The sequence below is a fragment of the Talpa occidentalis genome, unplaced genomic scaffold (genome assembly GCF_014898055.3).
Source record: "Talpa occidentalis isolate TD23 unplaced genomic scaffold, MPIMG_talOcc4v2.1 talOcc4.11, whole genome shotgun sequence".
NCBI classification, from domain to species: domain Eukaryota; kingdom Metazoa; phylum Chordata; class Mammalia; order Eulipotyphla; family Talpidae; genus Talpa; species Talpa occidentalis.
Genome location: NW_023601104.1, coordinates 89969687 through 89991577, shown reverse-complemented (window position 1 = coordinate 89991577; position 21891 = coordinate 89969687). Strand labels below are relative to the sequence as shown.

Sequence of the window (21891 nt, the reverse complement as noted above, 5' to 3'; positions counted from 1 at the left end):
TATTTATGCATACAAGACTGGGGTACAGGCCAGGAGTGTGGGGGGTGAGAGGATCCACCAGAGACAGAGTGGGGAACAGAACAGGCAGATGTACTGAAATACACTGCTGAGGGGAGCTGTGGGTGTGACAGGAGAGGTCTGCTGCACCATGTGGGAAGCTCCCTGGCCAGGGATCGAACTCATGCTGCAGTAGCTGTGGCTAGCTTCATAGTGCTGTGCTTAACCCCTGGAGCCACCAAGGAGGCCTCCTCCTTTTTTAAGTCACCTGTCCTTTTGGATATAAAAAAATAAATAAAGACATGATTGAGAGCGGCAAGCTAGTATTTTCTTACGTAAAATAGTTTCATCAAATAAGCCCCTTTCGTTAGACAAGAATGATATTCTGACAAATTTCGGGTAGAGGTAGAATGATCAACTCAGAGTATTTCTCTAAAGTGAAAAAAATCAAACATTGATTCCTTTGACAAAAATGATTGAAAGGTTTTCAATGTTAAAAAATCCTAAGTACAGAAAAGCACAACTAAGTAACTATGATCTTACCATCGTTCACATTTTGATAAACATCTTTCCAGGCTTTTATGTTGAAAATAAACACTCTGTACCAAATTAAGTTACAATATACCGTCTGTAGTGTACATACAGAATGAATCTCCCCACAAAGCTGTTGCTCCAAAACATGACTTTTAATAGTTTCAGTTTTCCCTTGTATGATTCCATTGTCTGATTCCTGCATACCCTCCCGGGAAGTCCTGGGAAGGCAGGTACTTTGTGCATTGGAAGAACAGGTCCTAGTATGGAGAACATTTTGTCAACCCAATAGACAAATCTAACCAGTCAACTCCTTATCTCTGGATATTGATCTTACTTCTTCAAGATCTTACTATTTATAAACATCCTTACAGAAGTCTTTGTGGACAGCTCTAGTTACTTTCTTAGACTCAACTCCTAGAAGAGAAATGTAGAGTCAAATAGTATTGTGGGGTAAGTAAAGTATCAGGCTTTTCTGCCCTCCTGCCATTAGGATTGATGATGGATCCCTGCGGTCCTGCATGCATGCCCGACGGTGGGCACCTGGAGTAGGTGGGTATACCTGGGCTGAGAGACTGGGCTTGTAAGGGCGGTGTTGCAGAATGGAACCAGCAGAAGGGAGCAAAGAACGGAACCACTAGAAGGAGAAGAAACAAGAGAAGGGAAGAGAACCAGCAGAGAAGCAGAGACCACAAGAGAACGCCAGAGAGCCCAGAAAGAGAGAAGACTTACTGTGGGTGGGACACCTGCCAGTCTCCCGGCTCCCTGGCTCCCCTGCCTGCCGTGTACCTGGTAAACTCAGTAAAGACCTGAAAAATCCACCGAGGGCTCCAGGACTCCTCCTTCACCCGTCTGTATAGGATGATACAGATCCTGCCCACGCCTTCCTGCCACTACAAGTACACATTAAAAAAATGAATTGGGATGACCATATAATGTATCATTAAACCAGATCAGGTCTAAGAGGACAGAGTTCAGACTGCCCTGGCCAAACTGGAATGTAGTTACATGTTGCTTGATGCCAACCTGTGCCTTCAGAGGCTTCAGAACTTACATTCCCACCAGCACAGACCAGAGAGCCAGTTTCCCAGGCTCTTAACACGTTTTTTTTTTTCACATTTGTGACTTCATGCCTGACACTTCCTAGGTCATACTGAGTATCTACTCTGGCATTTTTGTTTCTCCCTTTGGCATGCAATAATGATAAAGAAAAAAGAAAATCTTTCCTTGCTCCCTTCTCCTGGTTTCAGGTTCCTTTCTATGGGGTTGAGCTAGTTTTCTAGGGGCTGGCAAACTTATTCTATAAAAGGTCAGTTTGGGGGCCTCCCTGGTGGCACAAGGGATTAAAGCACCGCACCATGAGGTAGTCCGCAGCCTCCAGCCAGGGAGCAACCCACATGGCGCAGCAGACCTCTCCTGACTCACCCACTGCTCCCCTCAGCAGTATGCTTCGGTTGGTCTGCCTGTTCTGTTCCCCTCTCTGTCTCTGGTGAGCCCTCTCACCCTCCGCATTTCTGGCCTGTGCCCCAGCTCTTGTATGCATAATTTTTTTTTAAAAAGATCAGTTTATATCTTTTAGGCTTTGTAGACAATTACTCATCTCTGTCATTCTAGCATGAAAGTAACTACAGATAACCTGTAAATGAATGTGGCAGAAATTCAAATTTCATGTAATTTTCATGTGTCACAAAATATTCTTTTGATCCTGCCCAATTTAAATATGTGAAAACAAATCTTTAATCTATGGGGGGGGGAGGGGGAGAAAAATAGGGCATGAGTCATTGTTTGCTGACACCTAACTTTTCATTTTTCCTGAATTAATTTTCTTCTTATGGTTGAAGTTGTAATATACACATCTTCAACTCTATGTCTCACTCTTGAAATAAAAATGCGAGTGGAATGCAAACATTCAACTGCTCACCATCCCACTCAATTAGCACATGCCTAGAGGGAGCCTGGGACTGGGGAGAGGAATCTGTTATTCTCTTGTCTGGCCTCAGTTTCCACTTGCCTCTCCTAGCATAAACATCTTGATGGATTCATGCAGTGTGAGTTTACAGTCTGAACATGTAATTTTCTTGCAACACTGCTCCTAAACACAAGTCAACACCTTTACCTGATACTCAACTGAGTGATCTGTTCTAATGCTGAAGGACAAGCTGACTTTTGGGTTTACTGAACAGCAGTATATTGGTTTCCAGTGGGTTACATATAATATACATTATAGAAAATTTAAGGGATTTTTCCAGCAGTAATTTTCATTATGTAAAATTTTCCTATAATTGGACCTAGTTACACATGAGGGCTGAATCTACTATTATCTTTTATTCCTTAAAAATCTCTGACATTGGGCCTCCCTGGTGGCGCAAGGGGTTAAGCACTGCACTATGAAGCAATCCGCAGCCTCTGCAGCACGAGTTTGATCCCCAGCCAGCCAGAGAGCAACCCGCATGGTGCAGCAGACCTCTCCTGTCTCACCTGCTGCTCCCCTCAGCAGTGTATTTCAGTAGATCCGCCTGTTCTGTTCCCCACTCTGTCTCTGGTGAGTCCTCTCACCCTCCACATCTCTGGCCTGTACTCCAGCTCTTGTATGCATAAATCAAACTTTAAAAAAAAAAATCCCTGAGATTATAGTATGAACTCAATATTCAGTACTTGTAAGGAAAAGAAATGCAGGGCAGAGAATGCAAATTCAGCAAGTCATGGTGCAAGCAGCAGGTATCAAAGTGGCTTCCAGTCAGACATCCACATGAGCAAATAAGCTGGGATATTTCTAAGAGTCCATTTAGTAATAAAATTTGGCACACGTTTCCAGAAAGGAACACTAAATTCCCATTTGAAATATCAATATCCCTCTAGGAAGATGGTAGCAAATATTATCATTTGATGAAGGAGGAAACTGAGGTCCAGAGAAATGTAAGTAACTTCGCTCAGGATACAGCGAGTCAAGCTGAGATGGGGTATAGAGGTTAAAACTCCACGTTTCGTGCATTTTTCAGGCTGTCTACAATCAAAAATGACAGCAGTGATGGGAGTATTAAGGAATATTATCTGTGACACAAGCTGCAAAGAACGTGTAGAGCAGGAACAGCGAGATAACATGCAAAACTTAACATGTAAAAATAGGAAAAAAAAACTAATCACAGATACACTAACCCTCAATGACAGGTACAGAGCTTCAATTTAAAATCGAGTAAGTTTATTCACGGAGAAAACAGTTACAGAATACCCTCAGGACTTTTTTAGTCCAACAACTAAAACTGCATTAAAAAGCCAACAGGGAGAGTTTAGAGACCTGAAGGATGGTGGGGGAAACTATTCTCACCCTTTCCTTGGGTTTACCCTGTAGGCAATAGAGACAGTGTGATTAATTTCTTTTCTTAATTCATGTAGGATTGTCTTAATTAATGTAGAAATCTTCTGTGAAGGTCAGAAAAGAGCAAAGGATTTGATGGTGACTGGAGGGATTAAGGTGAGATTAAAGGCTGATGCATGGAACTCCAGATTTATCACAAATCACCAGATAGAGAGGTAGGAAGGATACTGTGTTTCCCATTAACTAAACCTGAGGTATTTAAAAAGCTTATAGAGGTGGAAATTCCCTTCTGCTTTCCCCCGAGATAATGGCAGAGGCTGAGAAGCTGCTGTGGAAGGCGATGCTTCCCGGGACTTTCCACACGGTGCCTGACAACTTCTCTCTTCAGGATAGGTTTCAAAGCAAACAATGTGATGAGTGATGAGTTTCCCCTGTTTTTGGCTTGTTTTGGGAAAATCTATGGCAACAGTCATTTACCAGAAGCCCTGCCCGAGGAGGAGAATGGCATCTCCACACCTCAAGAGTCAGGGTTTAACCGTGCTCGTTTGAATGGGCTTCTCTCGCCATCCAAATGGCAGAGACCTTCTGTGGCAACGTCTCTTTTAGGTTCCTCCACAGGCTGCAGAGGGAAGTCCTGGTCTGTGGCCAGCACCTGTCGGACAGTCATGTTAACACGAGCAGTTTTTAAGTAGCTGGCACACACCTGCCGGTCCTCTTCTGAACAGGGCTCCACCATTGAGTCTCTGGGCAGCACAGCTGGGAGAGGCGTCGCAAGGCAGCAGGGCAGGCTTTCCCGCTCCGGACTTGGCAGGACCCGAGGGACGGCATGGTTCAACAGGCGGCTGAAACCTGACATTACCATGATGTCACCGCTGTGCATAAACATGGCGGTGGGGGCTTCATCTCTTTTGAGGCCGCCCAGGAGAAAGATGGCAGACTGTCCAAAGCTACAAAAAGACAAGTGAAACAAAACACAACAGCACACTTCTGTTACTAACCATGGGAAGGTTATGCCAATTGCATTATTTTCTAATTTCAGCTGATATTTATTGTTCCCAAATCCTCCATTTTAAACTGTGCTAAGTTCCTTCTCTGCTGGTTTCTGTCCGAGGTAGCAACCATGATCTGCAACCTAAAGGTAGGAGCCAGAGTTGCTCTGCAAAATAAAATTCAAAGCAAAGCAGTTGAAAATGTAAATTAAAAATTTAATCTCAACATTATCCACGTAGGTGCTATTGATGTACCTTTAAGTGTTCAAATAAAATATTGGAGTCCTTTATTATTACATGCTAATTTACTTTAAAGATAATAAAAGATTCTGTTCAGGTACTTTCTTTGTGAGATACTCTGTATAAAATTAATCATGTTCAGGGAGTCAAGGAGAATAAACTATTTGGGCTTTTGAATTTTCCTCTTCTTTTTCAAAAAGGCCTCTCACTTTGCCTTATGTATGGCTTTCTACTTATTTCACAAAGACACCGACAATACCTCTCATTACAAAAGCAGACCCCAAACATCTTAAGCAGAAATAGTTACAGTGACTGGTCACTGCTCTTAAAGGTCTAGGCTAATTTTACTCATGATACGTTGTGAAGGAGCCCAGAAGTGAATGATGAGTTCCACCATTTTAAAAAGTTTAATGTTTTATTTATTTGAGCTCAAAAATGCTTTAGAAAAAGGAATGAAGTTATAAAATGTATTCCCAAAACCCTAAATCTAACTTACCTGAATGATAGCAGGGGTTTGGAGTGATCTAGCTCAGATTTGTCCACGTGGATTCCTAGTGTGGAGTCTAATCGATAGTAATTCAGGATACCTGCTTCAGCTTGGAAATCCTGAAACCCACAGGCAGCGGCTACTTGCTCTGAGAGGAAAGCCAGGTCAGAAGGGAAAGGTGTATAATGATCTGCTGAGTATTTCTTTGATAAAAGTAGGGAAAATAAGAAAAATAAACAATGATCTCAGGAAAACGGGAAACTGTGGCATAAGATTAATTTCAAACCAACTGACTTATATGTAATAATAACACAAGCATGATTTCTCCACTGGAGGCATCTGGTAACCTAATAATGAAGTATTCAAAACCCCAAGCGCCTACTATAGGGCAGGCAGCATGCTAGACAGATATACCCTGCAGGGAGTCCACACAGGAGGCAATTACCACACCTCTCTCTAGTATACTTCAGCCCCAGACAGGATAATTCTGTTAGGGTAAAAAAGAAACTCACAACTGTCACTGTCTAAGGAAACATGCGAAGTGCAATGTATCCCGGAACAGAAAAAGAATTTTTGCTAAACACTAAGGGAATCTGAAGGTAGTATGAACTTCACGACTGTAATAACATGCTACTATTGGCTCACTGATTGAGACAAAGGTATTGTACTAATGTAAGATTTTTTTAAAAGATTTATTGTATTTATTTATGTATATAAGAGCTGGGGTCTGTAGGCCAGAGGTGCAGAGAGTGAGAGGATTCACCAGAGACAGAGTTGGGAGCAGAGAAGGCAGAATGACTGAAACACACTGCTGAGGGGAGCAGTGGGCGAGACAGGAGAGTTCTGCTGCGCCATGTGGGTCACCTCCCTGGCCAGAGATCGAACTCGTACCTCAGAGGCTGCGGACTGTTTCATAGTGCAGTGCTTAACCCCTTGCGCCACCAGGGAGGCTCACTAATGTAAGATAATAATAGGGAGAATTTCCTTTTGTAGGAAGTCTCTGTATCATCTATTCAATTTTTCTGTAAAACTATCCTAAAGTATAAAGTTTATTTAAAAAAAAAGACAACTCAAATACCATTACCATTTTGGTTTTAGACCCGAGCCTGCAACACAGCTTAGAGCTGATTTCACTGGTCTGAAGTTACAACATGCTCAAAAATTCTGAATTGAAACTGGCTTATACTAGGAGCCTAGGAAGGACATTAAAATGAAAGTAATTTTCAGCACTTACCAATCTGCACTGCCTCTATTTGTCGTATCTAAGGATCACAAATACTCTTTCTCTCTTTAAAACAAACAAACCCATTAGAGCCATAGCTCTCCCTCCAGACTCCTCTGTACACAGTTCACAAGAGTGAAAAGGTGGCAGTCCCCATGCAGGTGGGGGCGGCTCTAGCAGTGGTAGCCTGCACTCAACACTCTTCCTTTGATTGGATGCTCCTCTCTTCTTTTCCCTCTGCTCAAACACTTGAAACCTGGTTAGAAATCCATGTTTGTGTCACATCTTCACTAGTGTCCTGTTGTATTCTAGCTGGACCAACAGTGTCATAGAGAGGGGAAGAAAGCATTCACTTTGGCCAGAAGTGACTTCAGGTTAAGTTACACTTCTGTGAGAAGTCCTGACGGATGACCAAGCCTCATCAACTAGAATATGTTTATTTTTTTTCTTTTCCCTCTACTGATGCAAATAAAGAGTTCCTGTTTAATTTTTCAAAACTGGGCCTCCCCGGTGGCACAGTGGGTTGAGCACAACGCTGTGAAGCTGTCTGCAGTCTGCAGTGCAGGTTCAATCCTCGGCCAGGGAGCAACCCACATGATGCAGCAGACCTCTCCTGTTATGCCCGCTGCTCCCCTCAGCAGTGTATTTCGCCAGTCTGCCTGTTCTGTTCCCCGCTCTGTCTCTGGTGAATCCTCTCACCCTCCCACGCATCTGGCCTGTATCCTGGTTCTTGTATAAATAAATAAAATAGTTAAAAAAAAAAAAAAAAAAAAAGAGATCCTCCCAAAATGGATAATCTGATACTTTAAGCCTGACCAGGAAGAAATCTAACCACATGGCTAGAAGCATAAAATGAAAAAATGATGGAATTAAGAAAAATTGAATACCTTACTATCCCAGTTGTAATGGTAGCCTAGGGTCACCCAGCGTAATTTCTCTAGTAAACTTCGGGGTCTTCGTTTATTTAAGTCTTTATACCTGCAGAAATTGGAGACAAAGATTTATTCATCTCAAATGGCAGCAACAGCCCTTTTTATGGACACTGGAGTCTAAATTGGTTTTCCAAGGTATAAACTCTTACCTTAAATCTTGACAAGGGAAAATAGAACAAACAAATGAACTGATCACACATTTAATTTAAAAAGAAAAATTTCTAATTTCTAGTGCTTGGTTCTAGACCCACTGCTGAATGGGATCAATTTTAAATGGCAAGTCTGCAGCAGTTCAATGTTAAAACAAGAATGACAGCAGAAATGTCTTCACCTGTCCATAGGAAACGGGACTAAGAGCATTATGGGTAATTGAAAATTTGGCTAATAGACCACGTTCAATTTGGTTTGCTAAAAGTAGGGTATGATTAATCACAGCTATCACTATGTCTATAATGATGGTGTCTTCCCAGAATTGCAGGCTACAGAAAAAAAAGTTTGGCAAAATATAATATGTAATCAAAAATAACTGGGTTAACATGACTTTTTCAACCCTGTACAACATAGCTTAGATAATTGAAGCGTAGCTAACAATTAAGGACCACTGTAATTGATCTGGTTTCTGAAATCCCCTTGTTCAAACCACAGGCGGTTTCTGTAAAATAGAGTGGTGTCCTTTCTGCAATTATATCTTGTCTGATCAAATCTATGGGATTAACTACTCTTTTTCTAAAGAGGAAACTAATTTGTTTGATTCACCTCTAGATGTCTAAAAACATGAGACTGCTAGATCTATTTTTTCTATGTAATTTACATAATTAATCCATTTTTTTTTTTGGTCCAAAAACACTGCTGCTTAAAAAAAGATCCTACTGCTTATGGAGTTTATATTCTGACAGGAGATAACTGACATGTATAAGAAACGAGGGGGAAAACTTAAGGCAGTATATAATCTAGCACTAAAATACAGGACAAAACCTTGAGGGCCACTAGAATTAAGAAAAAGTTGAGCTTAAATTCAGCTGTCCGATCAGTTAAGGCTGCAGAGCAGAGCTGGGAGTTGAGCATGGCGTTGAAGAATGGCCAGCATTTAAACAGGGAGTAGGCAGTAAAGGCACACAGCAGAAGCAGAAGCAAAGGATTTATTAGAGGCCCACAGTGGAAGTGGCACTCATCTTGATGTCTGACGAAGAGTTTACAGAATAAATAGAGGCTATCTGTGCTCACAAAGTTTACATTCTAAGAAGTACATCATGACATAGACATACATCAAGACCAGTAGCTAGAAGGAATGGAACAAACACTGATTTATTTAGGATAGTTGTGAAGAAAAGAGACATAGTGGATCTGATTGCTCTCTTTTGAAAGGCCTGTTTACAAGTTTGGCCCTTGGCAGGCATCTGGAACTTGATTTTGGGGGAAGGTTCACACCATCCCCAGAACTGTGGCATACTATGCTGGAACTACACAAACAAATTGATTCTGTTGCACATGTGCTTTCCTTTGGGAGTCTGCCTGTGTGATTGGCTCCTAGTAAAAACCTGGCTATCAGGCTTCCCTACAGACAACATCTCATACACGTTGTCCCAACTTGTTGCTGGGGGAATAAAGCACATCTTGGGAGACTTTACTAGGAGATGCCCTGGAAGCTTGCACCTGCTCCCTGTACATTTTTCCTCTGCTGATTTTTCTCTGTATTCCTTCACATAATACATCTCATCCATGAATACAACTATATGTTTAGACCTGTGAGTAACATGGTGTATCACTGAAGGTGTGACCTTGGGTAACCCTGGCACAACAGGAGACAGACAACGTAAACAATATAGGGCAAGTGTCTTGCTTCTGTGGCTTGACTTGCACCTTGGTACTGCAGGGAGGGAGAGTTGGAGATGTGGAGGAAAGACATATAGGAGACTTGGAAGAGACAGTAAGAGAGACACCTCAGAGAGGTGTCCTTGGCAGAGACAATAGCACCTGTTACCTTGATGTGGTAACTCCTTCTGTCACAGCTCTTTGGGACCTGCTCAACCCCCTTCTTGTGGTTCCCAGCCAGCAGGTACCTTAGACTTGTGGCAAGCTTTCAGGCCTCAGCAGCCCTGCTTTGCCAACCATGTTAGCCAACGAGGGATGCATAATATGGGGGTTTTATTGGGAAGCTAGTATTAGGAATATCCTTTCTTCTCTCTTTAAATATACACCAATTCTATTAAGTCTTTCACGCCAGAAAACAAACCAATAAGCCAACCAACTTAGGGGAAGAGATATAGTAGGTTTGGCCAGTGATGGCAACTGGTTGATTGATGTACTATGAATAACCACCATTCATTATTTAAATGTTCTGTTTGTAAAAACTAAAATAATGCAAACTAAAATGGTAAAACACGTTCTACCACTGTTTCTTCAGTTAAAGGTACAAACAATAGAATTCCCTGATGTTCCACTCTGGAGGACATACTCTATTTCAGTAGCCCTGAGACAGACAAATAGCTATGGCCCCTTTCTGGACTCATGTGATTTGTGGTCAATGGCAATACAAATGTGGTTACAGAGTTACAAGCCTATCCTGCAAAAGTGACCCATTCTATTTATTATCCTTTTCAAGATATTATTTGGTACCCAAATCCTTATTTAAAGACAGTCTCAATGATAGGAGATAGAAAAGAAGGATGAGTTTATAGAAACTGGAACTATGTTTTCTGGGAGAAAAGGAAGATGCTGAAGTGAGCAGTATAAACCTGGTTTCCAGAACTTAGAATGGATGGTGCCCTGAGTATCCAGATGGCAAGAGTTGTTACAGAAGCTTTATCCCATTTAGTTTCTGCCAAACATTACTGCCGTCAGTACCACCCACAGGGCTTGTTAAAACTAACATGACTGGGGCCAGGCCTATAAATTCTGATTCATCATGTCTAGGGTGGGGCCCAAGAACCTGCATTTCTATTAAGCTTGCAAGTAATGCTGAAGCTGTTGGTTTGGGACCATGCTATGAGAAACAATACTCCAGCTAACATGAAAAACCAAAATGAGGGCCTCCCTGGTGGCGCAAGGGGTTAAGACACAACTTATGAAGCTATTGGCAGCCACTGCAGCACAAGAGATCAGCCTACATGGCGCAGCAGACCTTTCGTGACTCGCCCACTGCTCCCCTCAGCAGTGTACTTCCGTCATCTGCCTATTCTGTTCCCCACTGTCTCTGGTGAATCCCCTCACCCCCCAACAACTCTGGCCTGTACCCTAGCTCCCCAGCTCTTAAAAAAAAAAAAATAGAATATCTGTCACCCCTTTTTAGTTTAGTAAGAGATCATTTTATTCTGATGAAACACTCATACTATATTATCAAAACCAGACTGATGTAAACAAATGACTGGACTCACTGTAAGTATTACAACAGCATCATTTACAATCTTTTTTTTTTTTTTAAAGATTCATTCATTTATGCATACAAGAGCTGGGGTGCAGGCCAGAGGTGCGGGGGTTGTGAGAGGATTCACCAGAGACAGAGTGGGGAACAGAACAAGTGGATCTACTGAAATACACTGTTGAGAGGAGCAGAGGGAGAGAAAGGAGAGGTCTGCTGCACCTTGTGGGTCAACTCCCTGGGTGGGGACAGAACTTGTGCAGTAGCGGCTGTTGATAGCTTCATAGTGCGGACACTTAACCCCTTGTGCCTCCAGGGAGGCCGGCATCAGTTAAACTCCTAAAGGAATAGTAAAGGGGAAGGGAATAACTTTGCTTCTATATTGAGGATATCAATGGAAATAAGCTTTCACATATATGAAAATGGATACATGCATTTCCTAAGCTAACTAATGGAATAAAGCTTTTGCTTATATTTATATTTCCTTCTGTCTTATTCTTTAAAATGTTGTTTTTGAACAATAAAACATCACACAATTTAAAAGGAACAGCAAGTATTCATTAACTAATTCTGTAAATAAATATTTAGTAACCGTTATGCACTGAAGAATTAAAAAATAGGGCAAGGGGATAAAGAGTAGGGGGAAAGCAGGGGACTACTTTATTTCATTTTTTTAAAAAAGGTTTATTTATTTTATGCATACAAGAGTTGGGGAACAGGCCAGAGGTGTGTGTGTGTGTGGGGGGGGGGTTTGAGAGGATTTACCAGAGAGAGCGGGGAGCAGAACAGGCAGATTGACAGAAGTACACTGCTGAGGGGAGCAGCGGGCGAGTCAGGAGAGGTCTGCTGTGCCATGTGGGTTGCTCCCTGGCCGGCTGGGGTTTGAACTCTGGGGTTTGAACTCGTGCCGCAGAGGCTGCAGATTGCTTTACAGTGCGGTGCTTAATCCCTTGCGCCACCAGGGAGGCCCAGCAGGGGACTACTTTAAACTGAATAAGGGAATCATCTCTTCTTAAATATTAGAACAAGGAACTAAAGGAAGCGCACCCTTGGTTTTCTAAGGGAAGAACTTTCCAGGTAGAAGGAATACCTTGTACAGAGAATCTGAGCAGGACTGATGTGTTCAAGGATTAGCATGGAGGTTAATATGGCTAGAGAATAAATGCAAAGAAATGGTAGGCGATAAGATGGGAGAGGTGGTTGGGCCAGATCATCTAGGCTATGGTAAAAATGTTGGATTTTATTTTGAGTGTAATGGGCTTGTAGACTTTTGTCCCTGGTTCTTGGGATGGAACTTTAAATCCATTGATTTCCTGAGGGATGGTACTAGTTTTGTTACTCACAGCAGGACCTAAAGACAGACTGGAGTTTAGGTTAAGGAGATAGCACAGGTTGTGGGCTGGCAACCTAGAAAGACCAACACTGTGATTAGGTTGCAGTTTTGAGTTAAGTAATCATCAGCAGGAACTCAGGGAACAGTTCAGGGCTTACAGAATGAGTTCAATCAATTACGATCAGGTAGCAAAAACCTAATAAAAACTGGACACTAAGGTGTGGGACAGCTTCCTGGGAGGGTAACAAATCCTGATTTCATGGGGCTTGGAGGCCATGGAAGCTGTTTTCCAGACATTGTTCTGTGTCTCTTCATTTATTTGTAACCTTTAAAACAGTATTGTAATCTTAGGTTTAATGCTTTCCTGAACTGTGACTGTACTGGGAAGTTACTGAGCCTGAGGGGAGTCATGGGAATGCTCTTAAATTTGTAACCACTTGGTTAGAAGTATGGATTGTCTGGACATCTCTGACACTTGTGGTTTTTATGTCTGAAGTGAAGGCAGACTTAGTGGGGACCATGCCCTTACCATGTGATGTCTGCTGACTCTGACAGAGTGTATCAGAACTGAACTGCTGCAGATGAGAAACTATAAGAGAAGACTCTTATGTAGAAAATAGAAGGGGAGCAAGAAGAGACAAAGGAGACTGGCTAGGATGCTTATACCTAATGATTGTACTCTTGTGCAAGAATCTCTAGCTATACTATTCATTAATACATTTTTTTAAAGAAGATTTATTTATTTATGCATACAAGAACTGGGGTGTCGGCCAGAGGTGCGGGGAGTGAGAAGATTCACCAGAGACAGAGTGCAGAGCAGAACAGGCAGATCTACTGAAATACACTGCTGAGGGGGGCCACCAGGGTGGCCCCATTAACAATAAATTTTGAACAAAGCATTTAGGTGCCCTAATTTTGTAAACAGACCTCTTTTTGCTTCTAAATTCAAATATTTCTTCTTCATTTCCTACTTAAAGTTTCTTCTTCCCTGACCACAGAAAGCTAGAAAGTTAAAATTGAAAGGATACTTAGAAGTACTTTAGTTCAGTGGTTCTAAATGTGGATATTATGGTAAAAAATCAGAATCTCCAGGGGAATCTTTTGGTATTGCAGAGTCTGTTCCCTTTCTGACATGCTCTGGATGTCAGAATTGGGGAAAAGCTGGCATCTACTACCCAGGTGCCTCTGACTAACCAAGATTCAACCACCTTGAATGTTTTATTTATCTGGTCCAATTTCTTTGTTTCGTAGATGAGGAAATGGAATCACATATCATATAGTGTGAGAAGGAGAATTAGTCAATTTTCAATGTGGCTAGCAATGTCTGAGCATATCATTTTCTTCCAACCTTTGATAACAGAAAGTATGATACTAACATTTTTTATTTTTGCTAATTTATTAGGCCAAAAAATGGATCTCACTATTGTTTACAGGATGATTTACTAGTGATTCCTCTGTGCTATATTAGAAGACGACAACTGGGATTTCTGAAGAGTCATTTGTCAGAAGGAAAAAAAAAATCAATTACTTGAAAACACCAGTTGGTTTAGTAACAAACTCTCTTGGACCAATTTCATTCAACCATGATCTTCCTTTATTTTCCTCTCAGTTCTAAAGAAGACAGTTATTGCTTTTGTACATACCACAACTTAGAGACTCAGGGTGGTTTTTTTCTTTTTTTTTTTTAAAGATTTATTTATACAAGCACTGGGCACAGTCAGAAACGTGAGAGGGTGAGAGAACTCACCAGAGCCACAGCGGGGAACAGAACAGGCAGACTGATGAAACACACTGCTGAGGGGAGCAACGGGCACAGCAGGAGAGGTCTGCGTGCCATGTGGGACCCTCACCGGTGGTTGGGGATCGAACCGGTGCCACAGCCTCGCAACCCAGCGCTCAACCACTGCGCCACCAGGGGAGGCCCGACTCAGGGTGGTTTTAAAGGAGAACCAACAGGCTCTGCGGTGCAATGGATAGTGCATTGGACTTCTAAGGAGAACCAGTAAATTTGTCTTCCCCTCCAACTTAAGAAAGTCTATTTTTCCTCTTAGAATTAGTTTGACAGTTTCTGAAAACTGCAACATTAGAGTCACTTAAATACAAATAGAACATACTAAGATGGTATATTGGTTTTTAACAGATTGAGCCAAGGATTTCTCATGCATCTTGTTTAATCCTCACACTATTAAATGAGGAAAGGACTATTTTGAGGCCTAGAAAGGTTAAACTTGTTGAAGTTTACATAGCTAGTAAGTGAGAAATCTGGGAGTTGAACCCAGGCACTCTGACTCCAGAACTAGTGCTCTACATTACTATACTCTATACAATCTGGCCCTAACCTACCTTTTTGCTTTACCTCTTGCCAATTCCATTCATGACTTCCAGGAAGCATTTTCCACAGTCTATCAGAATTTAGCTAGCTACATGATTATTCCCATAATATATTATGATCTCTCCTCCTGTACCTGCTGAAAAATAACTCTATGTTTATGTCTCTGTCTTCAACTAAACTACAAATGGTGCCATGCCTGTCCTTGAAACTCTAGCACAAGCACAGTATCTGGTACACAGCAGAAACTCCACACATATATGTTGAATAAAAACATGAATACATACTTTCTGTGCTCCTATTTCACAGAACAACTTAATGTTTAAATACTGCTGCTTTCTTTCTCCAAAACAGTCTTCTTGTTCTTCTGACTGGCAAACTCCTAATCATTTATCAAGACCCACTCAAATGGACAGTGTTAAAATAAGAGGATAATGAACCCAATTAAAAAAATTATTTTATCTTTCTTGACAGCTCCTCCCTGACTAGAAGAATCATTTCTTCCTTTGGCGCCCATAACATTTTTCCAAACACCTATGTAACACTTTCTGAGCTCTATTACAATGATTCCTACTGATACTGAGTTTCTGTCAGAGTGTGCACTACTTGAGTTCAGGGGGAGTACACTATTTTGCTTTGTATCTTCAATGCTTAATATCACAACTGGTACACAACTGACCCTTAATTAATTATTTGTGGACTAGTGAATGAATGCTGAAATCAGAGTAAGGTACAAACTTTAATTGTCATGAATTATGACCTATCATAAAAGTTACTAGCATTAACTTCACTGAGGAGAGGAGAAATAAAAGCTATCAGTGTTACTTATTTCCAGGACACTACGAGTCTTTAAAGGAACTCACTTTAAGCAGAAAAAAGGGCTGAAGCTGAATGAAAATGGACTGTCCCATGACTAATGAGGATGAACTCAACATCTAAGCCATCATAAATAAATCTTTAAAATGGATCTCAATTTAATATAACTGTCAAAACATCTGTCCATACATTCCTAGGGGAAAGAATATAATTGTGCTGCATTTGCAAACAAGGGAAAAATAAACAAGTCAGTCACTTCCACTATGCTGTTAAAGATTAGTTCTGAAAGATCTGTGATGACCCCTGCTGAATACCTGCAATTTATTGTGAATGATAAGACTTACCTCAGAAACTCTTTGCTCTGTTCCCACAGATCTTGGGTTTCTTCCTTAGTCATGTGTTTGTCCAGGTTGCATACATTAGGTTTCTGGCAATATAACTTAAGGCACTGCTTTATCCAGTGCCACTGGTAACCTGGGAGGAAGGGGTTTGGGATAAAAATAAACCCTATACAAAAAATTGGGAGGGAAAAAAGAAAAGGAGGAAATTCTCCATCAGTTATTCAAATAATTTATTTTTGCTGCTACCCTTATCTCCACTACGTTATTCTTTATTCCCCATCTCCTTTTGATTATGCCTCATAGCCTCCAGACTGGAAAGCAAGTATTCTCATTCTCATTCTTCAATATTAGAAGATGGACGTTCCTTCAGTGAAGGAACTTAAGGAAATGCTATGTTTTGATAATGAACACCAGATATTAAACATTATGAAAATATCTCTGACTTTCTAGATTATTTTCAGGAGAAACAAATATTCCATACCTTTTAATTGTGTCACCTCAAAGCAAACCTTAAAATTGAAACTGCCAAAAGTCTCCCCTGATGTTTTCACCAGGTAGAATTTATAAAGTCATGCAAGACTTCTTTAACTCTTTACTTCATTTACTGTAGGTACAGAAAGCTAAATTATTTGAATTTAACTAATATATAGATCTGAAAGTCATGTTCTAATGAATGGTACCACTGGTTATTAATGTATAATCTCTCAAGTTTCAAATTTACCCTTCTATATTTGGCTCTGAAATGCTGGGGCAGGCCCTGCTAAAGATTAAGAAGCTCATGTAAGATCAAATAGTAGAAAGTAGAGCCAGGACATGAATCTGGGTAGTTGGAATCAGAACCAAGGCCTTAACCACTAGTCTGCCCTGCTTCTTGTCCCTTCCTGTATGTGGCAACATCTCAAATGTTTGATGCTATTATGCTCACCATTTAAGTCTACTCTTTCCAGACTCAGTGTTTGGTCTTTAGACCCATCACTCTCTGTTCACCTGTGTAAGGACAGGCTGCAGTGTACTCAGGTTCCCTCAGAACAAGCAGGGTCCAGACAGAGTCTGACAGGGTCATGTCAGAGTAAGAGGAGACTGTCACCTACCATGTTTTGGACGTTTTGTTCTCTTAAATGCAGTTTACAAGAGCAGGGAGGACAGAATAAAGTGTCTAAGAACACAATAAGATCTAACTTAAATGACGTGATTTAAAGTAAAATCCCAGAAAGCTTCAAAAAACAAGTACACTAACTTGACAACAGAAGTCCTATGTGGGGTTGGTAATCTTGTTTGAACAATCTGTTAAGGGAAGTAGGCACAGCAGTAGAGAAACATGGTCTTGAAAACAGGAAGGAGGCCTGAAAAGTTAAAGGGCAGTTTTCAAGACTAAGAATACACAAAAGGCTGCTGGTGACGCATGCTCTTCATTTATAGAGAGCAATGCTTTCATAAAGTCAACCTTCAACTCTTTGTGATTTCAGTCAAATGACTGAAGTATTTCGTTCCTTAGTACAGAAAGAAAGTATTCAAGTCCTTTAGAAGGAAACATAAAATTGTTACAGCTGTCCATACTATTAACAATCACTTCAGTGGTTATAACATATTACAAGCTGTAACATAAATAGATTTGAACTTCAGTACAAAGAAAATTAATTTTTTTTTGGAAAGTTCTCGTTTTCAGTCCATATATTTTTTTTTAAAAAGATTTATTTACTTATGCATACAAGAGCTGGGGTACAGGCCAGAGATGTAGGGGGTGAGAAGATCCACCAGAGACAGAGTGGGGAGCAGAACAGGCAAACTGAAATACACTGCTGAGGGGAGCAGCAGATGAGATAGGAGAGGTCTGCCTTGCCATGTGGGTTTCTTCCTGGCTGGCCGGGGATCGAACTCATGCTGCAGAGGCTGTGGATTGCTTCACAGTGCTGTGCTTAACCCCTTGTGCCACCAGGGAGGCCCTCAATCCATATTTGAAACCACAAATACAATATTAACTTTATGTGCTCTGGAAAGAAAGGGGATGACAGATACTAAGATTATTTGGCCAAATAAGACATTTTGTTATCATCTAAAAAAGTTAATAATAATTAATAGCCCCATGATTAGAAAGATTAATAACATTATCCACTACTCATTATTATCTTAATTTCTCTATCTGTAAGGTGAGTTTCTCAGTAACACTAAAATTTAAAATTCTTGATTAGGGCCTCCCTGCTGGCGCAAGAGGTTAAGATGCAACCTATGAAGCTATTCACAGCCTCTGCAGCATGAGTTCAATCCCCAGCCAGGGAGCTACCCATATGGCACAGCAGACCTCTCCTAACTCGCCCGCTGCTCCCCTCAGCAGTGTACTTTGGTCAACCTGCCTGCTCTGTTCCTCACTCTATCTCCGGTGAATCCTCTCACCCCCCCTACACCTCTGGCCTGTATCCCACTTCTTGTATGCATAAATAAATAAATCTTTAAAAAAAATCTTGATTAGGGCCTCCCTGGTGGCACAAGGGGTTAAGCACTGCACTGTGAAGCAATCTGCAGCCTCTGCAGCAAGAGTTCGAACCATGGCTGGCCAGAGAGAAACCCACAGGATGAGGTGGACCTCTCCTGTCTCACCTGCTGCTCCCCTCAATAGTGCATTTCAGTCAGTTTGCCTGTTCTGTTCCCTACTCTGTCTCTGGGGGATTTTCTCACCTGTACCCCAACATCTCTGGCCTGTACCACAGCTCTTGTATGCATAAATAAATAAATCTTTACAAAAAAAAAATCTTGATTAGCCTGTTAGAACTTTTGATCTCATTAACTGTAATTGTCTTTTCAAGGTTCAGCCTTGATGATAGCAACAATTTTAAATTCTGTCATTTGAAAATGTAGGACAAAATTTTTTGACTGAAGGGATCATTATGAATTATTCTATCATTCAAAGTGGTATTTCTTTCTTTCTTTTTTTTTAAAGATTTATTTATTTATACAAGCACTGGGGTACAGGCCAGAGGCACGGGAAGGTGACAGAATTTGCCAGAGACAGAGCAGGGAGCAGAACAGGTAGAAGGACTGAAATACACTGCTGAGGGAAGCAGTGGGCAAGACAGGAAGGGTCCGCCTCGCCATGTGGGAATCCCCCAGCTGGCTGGGAATCGAACCGGCGCTGCAGAGACTGTGAGCAGCCTCACAGTGCCGTGCTCAACCTGCTGTGCCACCGGGGAGATCCCCAATGTGGTGTTTCTGACAGCAGGTGTTTAGAGTTAGAGTAGTGACCCAAAGTCAGTGTCTTTAATTTTTTTATTTGTGCCTGGTATGTCACTTTCTGCAACAGAAGGCAGACACTAGACTCAAATTCTATCTTTTGGGAATGCTAAATAAATGGAAATCTTAAGATGAGGCAGAATTTAGGAATGGAAACTTTCCTTCTGTGTGTTTTGTTTTCTTTGTCCATTTACTTGCTTATTGCTCTTCCTTTGAGGATGGATGACTGAGTGATTTTGCCTTCTGAGGTCAGCTGCACTCACCGGGATAGCCTTCAAGTCCATAGGCTCGCCACTTGCTGACTGGCTGAAGTCCTGCTCTATGTGCATCATGCTCACTCACGGAGGACACACTTAGCGGAGATCTGACCACCTGGCAGGAAGGAAACATAAGTCAGAAGGCTAGAGCTATTTACAGGTTAACTCAGAGATCCTCTAGCCTCTAAGGACATTTCTGGTATGGGGGAAGTTAGAAGTTTTAAGTCTGCGGTCTTAAACTTAGCTCTAATACTTTCTTGATGTAAGACTTTTAGGTAAGTCACTTAACCCTTTAGATAATATCCTCAATACTAACAAACACTAGAGAGCTACAAAAAACTGAGTGGTAATGAGAAGCAGGCTTATCTGGGCCTTCAAAACTACTTTTTCCTATGGTACCACACCTTTGTGATTTCTTAGAGGACTCTGGATCATGAAAGGTGTTTGGTGTACAGGAATACCACAACCAGTTATGGCTAACAATGCTTTTGGAGCTTAAGTTGGTGCTTAAGCAGGTCTATAAGGAACACAAACTTGGGGAGGTGAGAGCATGGAAAGAGAGTGCTCCCAATAAAACACTGGGAATCCTGCTTGATAAAAATAACTACTTTTTCTCTCTTTAGATAAAACTTTACATTGAACTTAGAACTTAAAACAAAACTTAGAACTTTTGCCTTCGTTAATTACTTAGAAGGCTTATGAAGATTTCTTTACACATAAGCACAGATTATGCATCTCATTTGGTTGAAAGATCCAATATGCCATTACTAAAGGACATATAGAAAAAGAAACTTTATTCTTTTATAAATAATAAACTTAGGGTATGGCTTGTTGCTAGTCTTAGAACACAAATATGTTCTTCCAAAGAGGTATAATCTTTTATCCTCATTAGTCTGCCAAACAAATACCAATAAGTCGCTGGTATATAACCAGTCTTTATAATAAAATGGCTACTTGGATCTTTCTGAGAGTCCTGACCATCTAACTTCTTCAGGTACCTATGGGCTGATAAAATGCTTTTATTTTAAATATTTTGTAATGATTTCTTGGATAGACCATACTTAATACTGCACTGTAATTTTGCAACATCCTCAGATGTAAAGTTTGTGAATCTGTCTTTATTATACCCTATACTGAGCCAAACCTGAGCTTTTAAAAAAATTTATTGCTCCTTTCCTTTCTGCACTATTAACCATCATTTTCTCTCCAATGCACCGCTCTAATTTGCTACTTTCAATCTGCTTTGAGTTAGGGAACTAAATATCCACGTTTTTATGTACTTAACAGCTAACACATTTATTGAATCTTGCCTTTTAAGTGCTGTGCTAGCCACAATGCCTCCTCAAGAGTGTTTACATTCTAAAAGTATGTATATATTACGGTAAAAATATGGGTCAAGGATATGACTGGGGAGGCTCCCATGAGAAAAGTGTATTATTCTACAGCTACCAACTTATACTGACAACTCTTACCATTTGCTAACAAAAGTTAGATGGGTTAGAAGTTGCTAAGAAGCTGAGTTCTAGACAAATATGGGGTCACTATAGCATTTCAATTTTATTTAGAGCTGTTACTAAGCTTGTGAAGGATGCCGCATCCAGCAGTCTGTGGACAACACGAAGAACAAATGAAGAGATCAATGTTAAAGCTACTGTAAAGAAAACACACATTCCACTGCAGACGCAGCTCTCCCTGGGTCCACTCTTTCCCCACCTCCCCTATCGCTTAATTCCATGGGAACAGGTAGAAATAATGGATGGTGCTTGGTTTCACTTGCCCTTCGCTGTCCTCTTTTGGGAGGTCATCTCAGAATCTCATGATGTTCCCTTTTGAAAGGGCCGAGAGAAGACAAGGACCAGTTTTATGGGCAGTGGCTTATCGAACAACATCAATCCCTTCAATTCTGAGATTACTCGGGGAGCTGGTTTGCACAGCTGCAGAACGCTACCCTACAGTCGCCAAACACATTTCACGGGTTTTAACATCAATCGAGGCATAACTGCGAATGGACACGTAACAGAAAGACTAATGGGCAATCACAGGCATTTCTGGCCCGACGTGGCAGAAATGGTCGCGTGAAGAACTTGGCAGCAAAGCTCTGCGTCGCGAATTTGACGCTTCAGGGGCAGTTCGACTTCGCGTCCGCAGAGGGCGAGAAGCCCTCACGATGACCAGTCTGTACGCGAAGAGAGGCGGGGAGGACCCTGCAGCCCCTCCAAGGAGCGAGGTGAGCCGAGGCGAGGCAGGCGACGGGGAGCGGCGCGCCGTTCGTCCCTCCGTACCTTGAGGGCCCCAGGCCCGGTGCCGCAGGCTGCTTGGGCCGCCGAGAAGTCGATGACTCCTCCCAGGTCTGCGGTCCCGGGGCGGCTCTGCCGGTAGAAACGGAAAAGCTTCCGAAAGGCGTCCTCTCCCGGCTCTGCCGCCAGCGTCGCCATAGAGCCCACGGCCGCCGCCATCTTCCCCATTTCGCCGCCTGCATTCTTCTGACCCGGAAGCAGATCCCCTTGCGCTGGGCTCT

At 41.7% G+C, this 21891-nt stretch overlaps 1 protein-coding gene across 2 annotated transcripts; it reads right to left on the bottom strand.

Moving 5' to 3' along the window:
* Nucleotides 1-2958: 2958 nt before the first annotated feature.
* On the bottom strand, nt 2959-21851 carry ALKBH1 (alkB homolog 1, histone H2A dioxygenase). Of its 2 annotated transcripts, none has more exons than XM_037503769.2 (6): nt 21656-21851; nt 19380-19488; nt 15895-16057; nt 7670-7760; nt 5570-5763; nt 2959-4791 (listed from the first exon to the last, which is right to left on the bottom strand). In XM_037503769.2, exons 1-6 carry the CDS (start codon nt 21836-21838, stop codon nt 4362-4364), a joined length of 1170 nt encoding a protein of 389 aa, XP_037359666.1. In that variant the 5' UTR covers nt 21839-21851; the 3' UTR covers nt 2959-4361. The 2 variants fall into 2 exon arrangements, with proteins under 2 accessions (XP_037359666.1, XP_054547876.1); XM_054691901.1 differs by lacking the exon at nt 21656-21851 and adding an exon at nt 17129-17234 and having other exon boundaries at nt 19380-19482.
* Nucleotides 21852-21891: the final 40 nt, after the last annotated feature.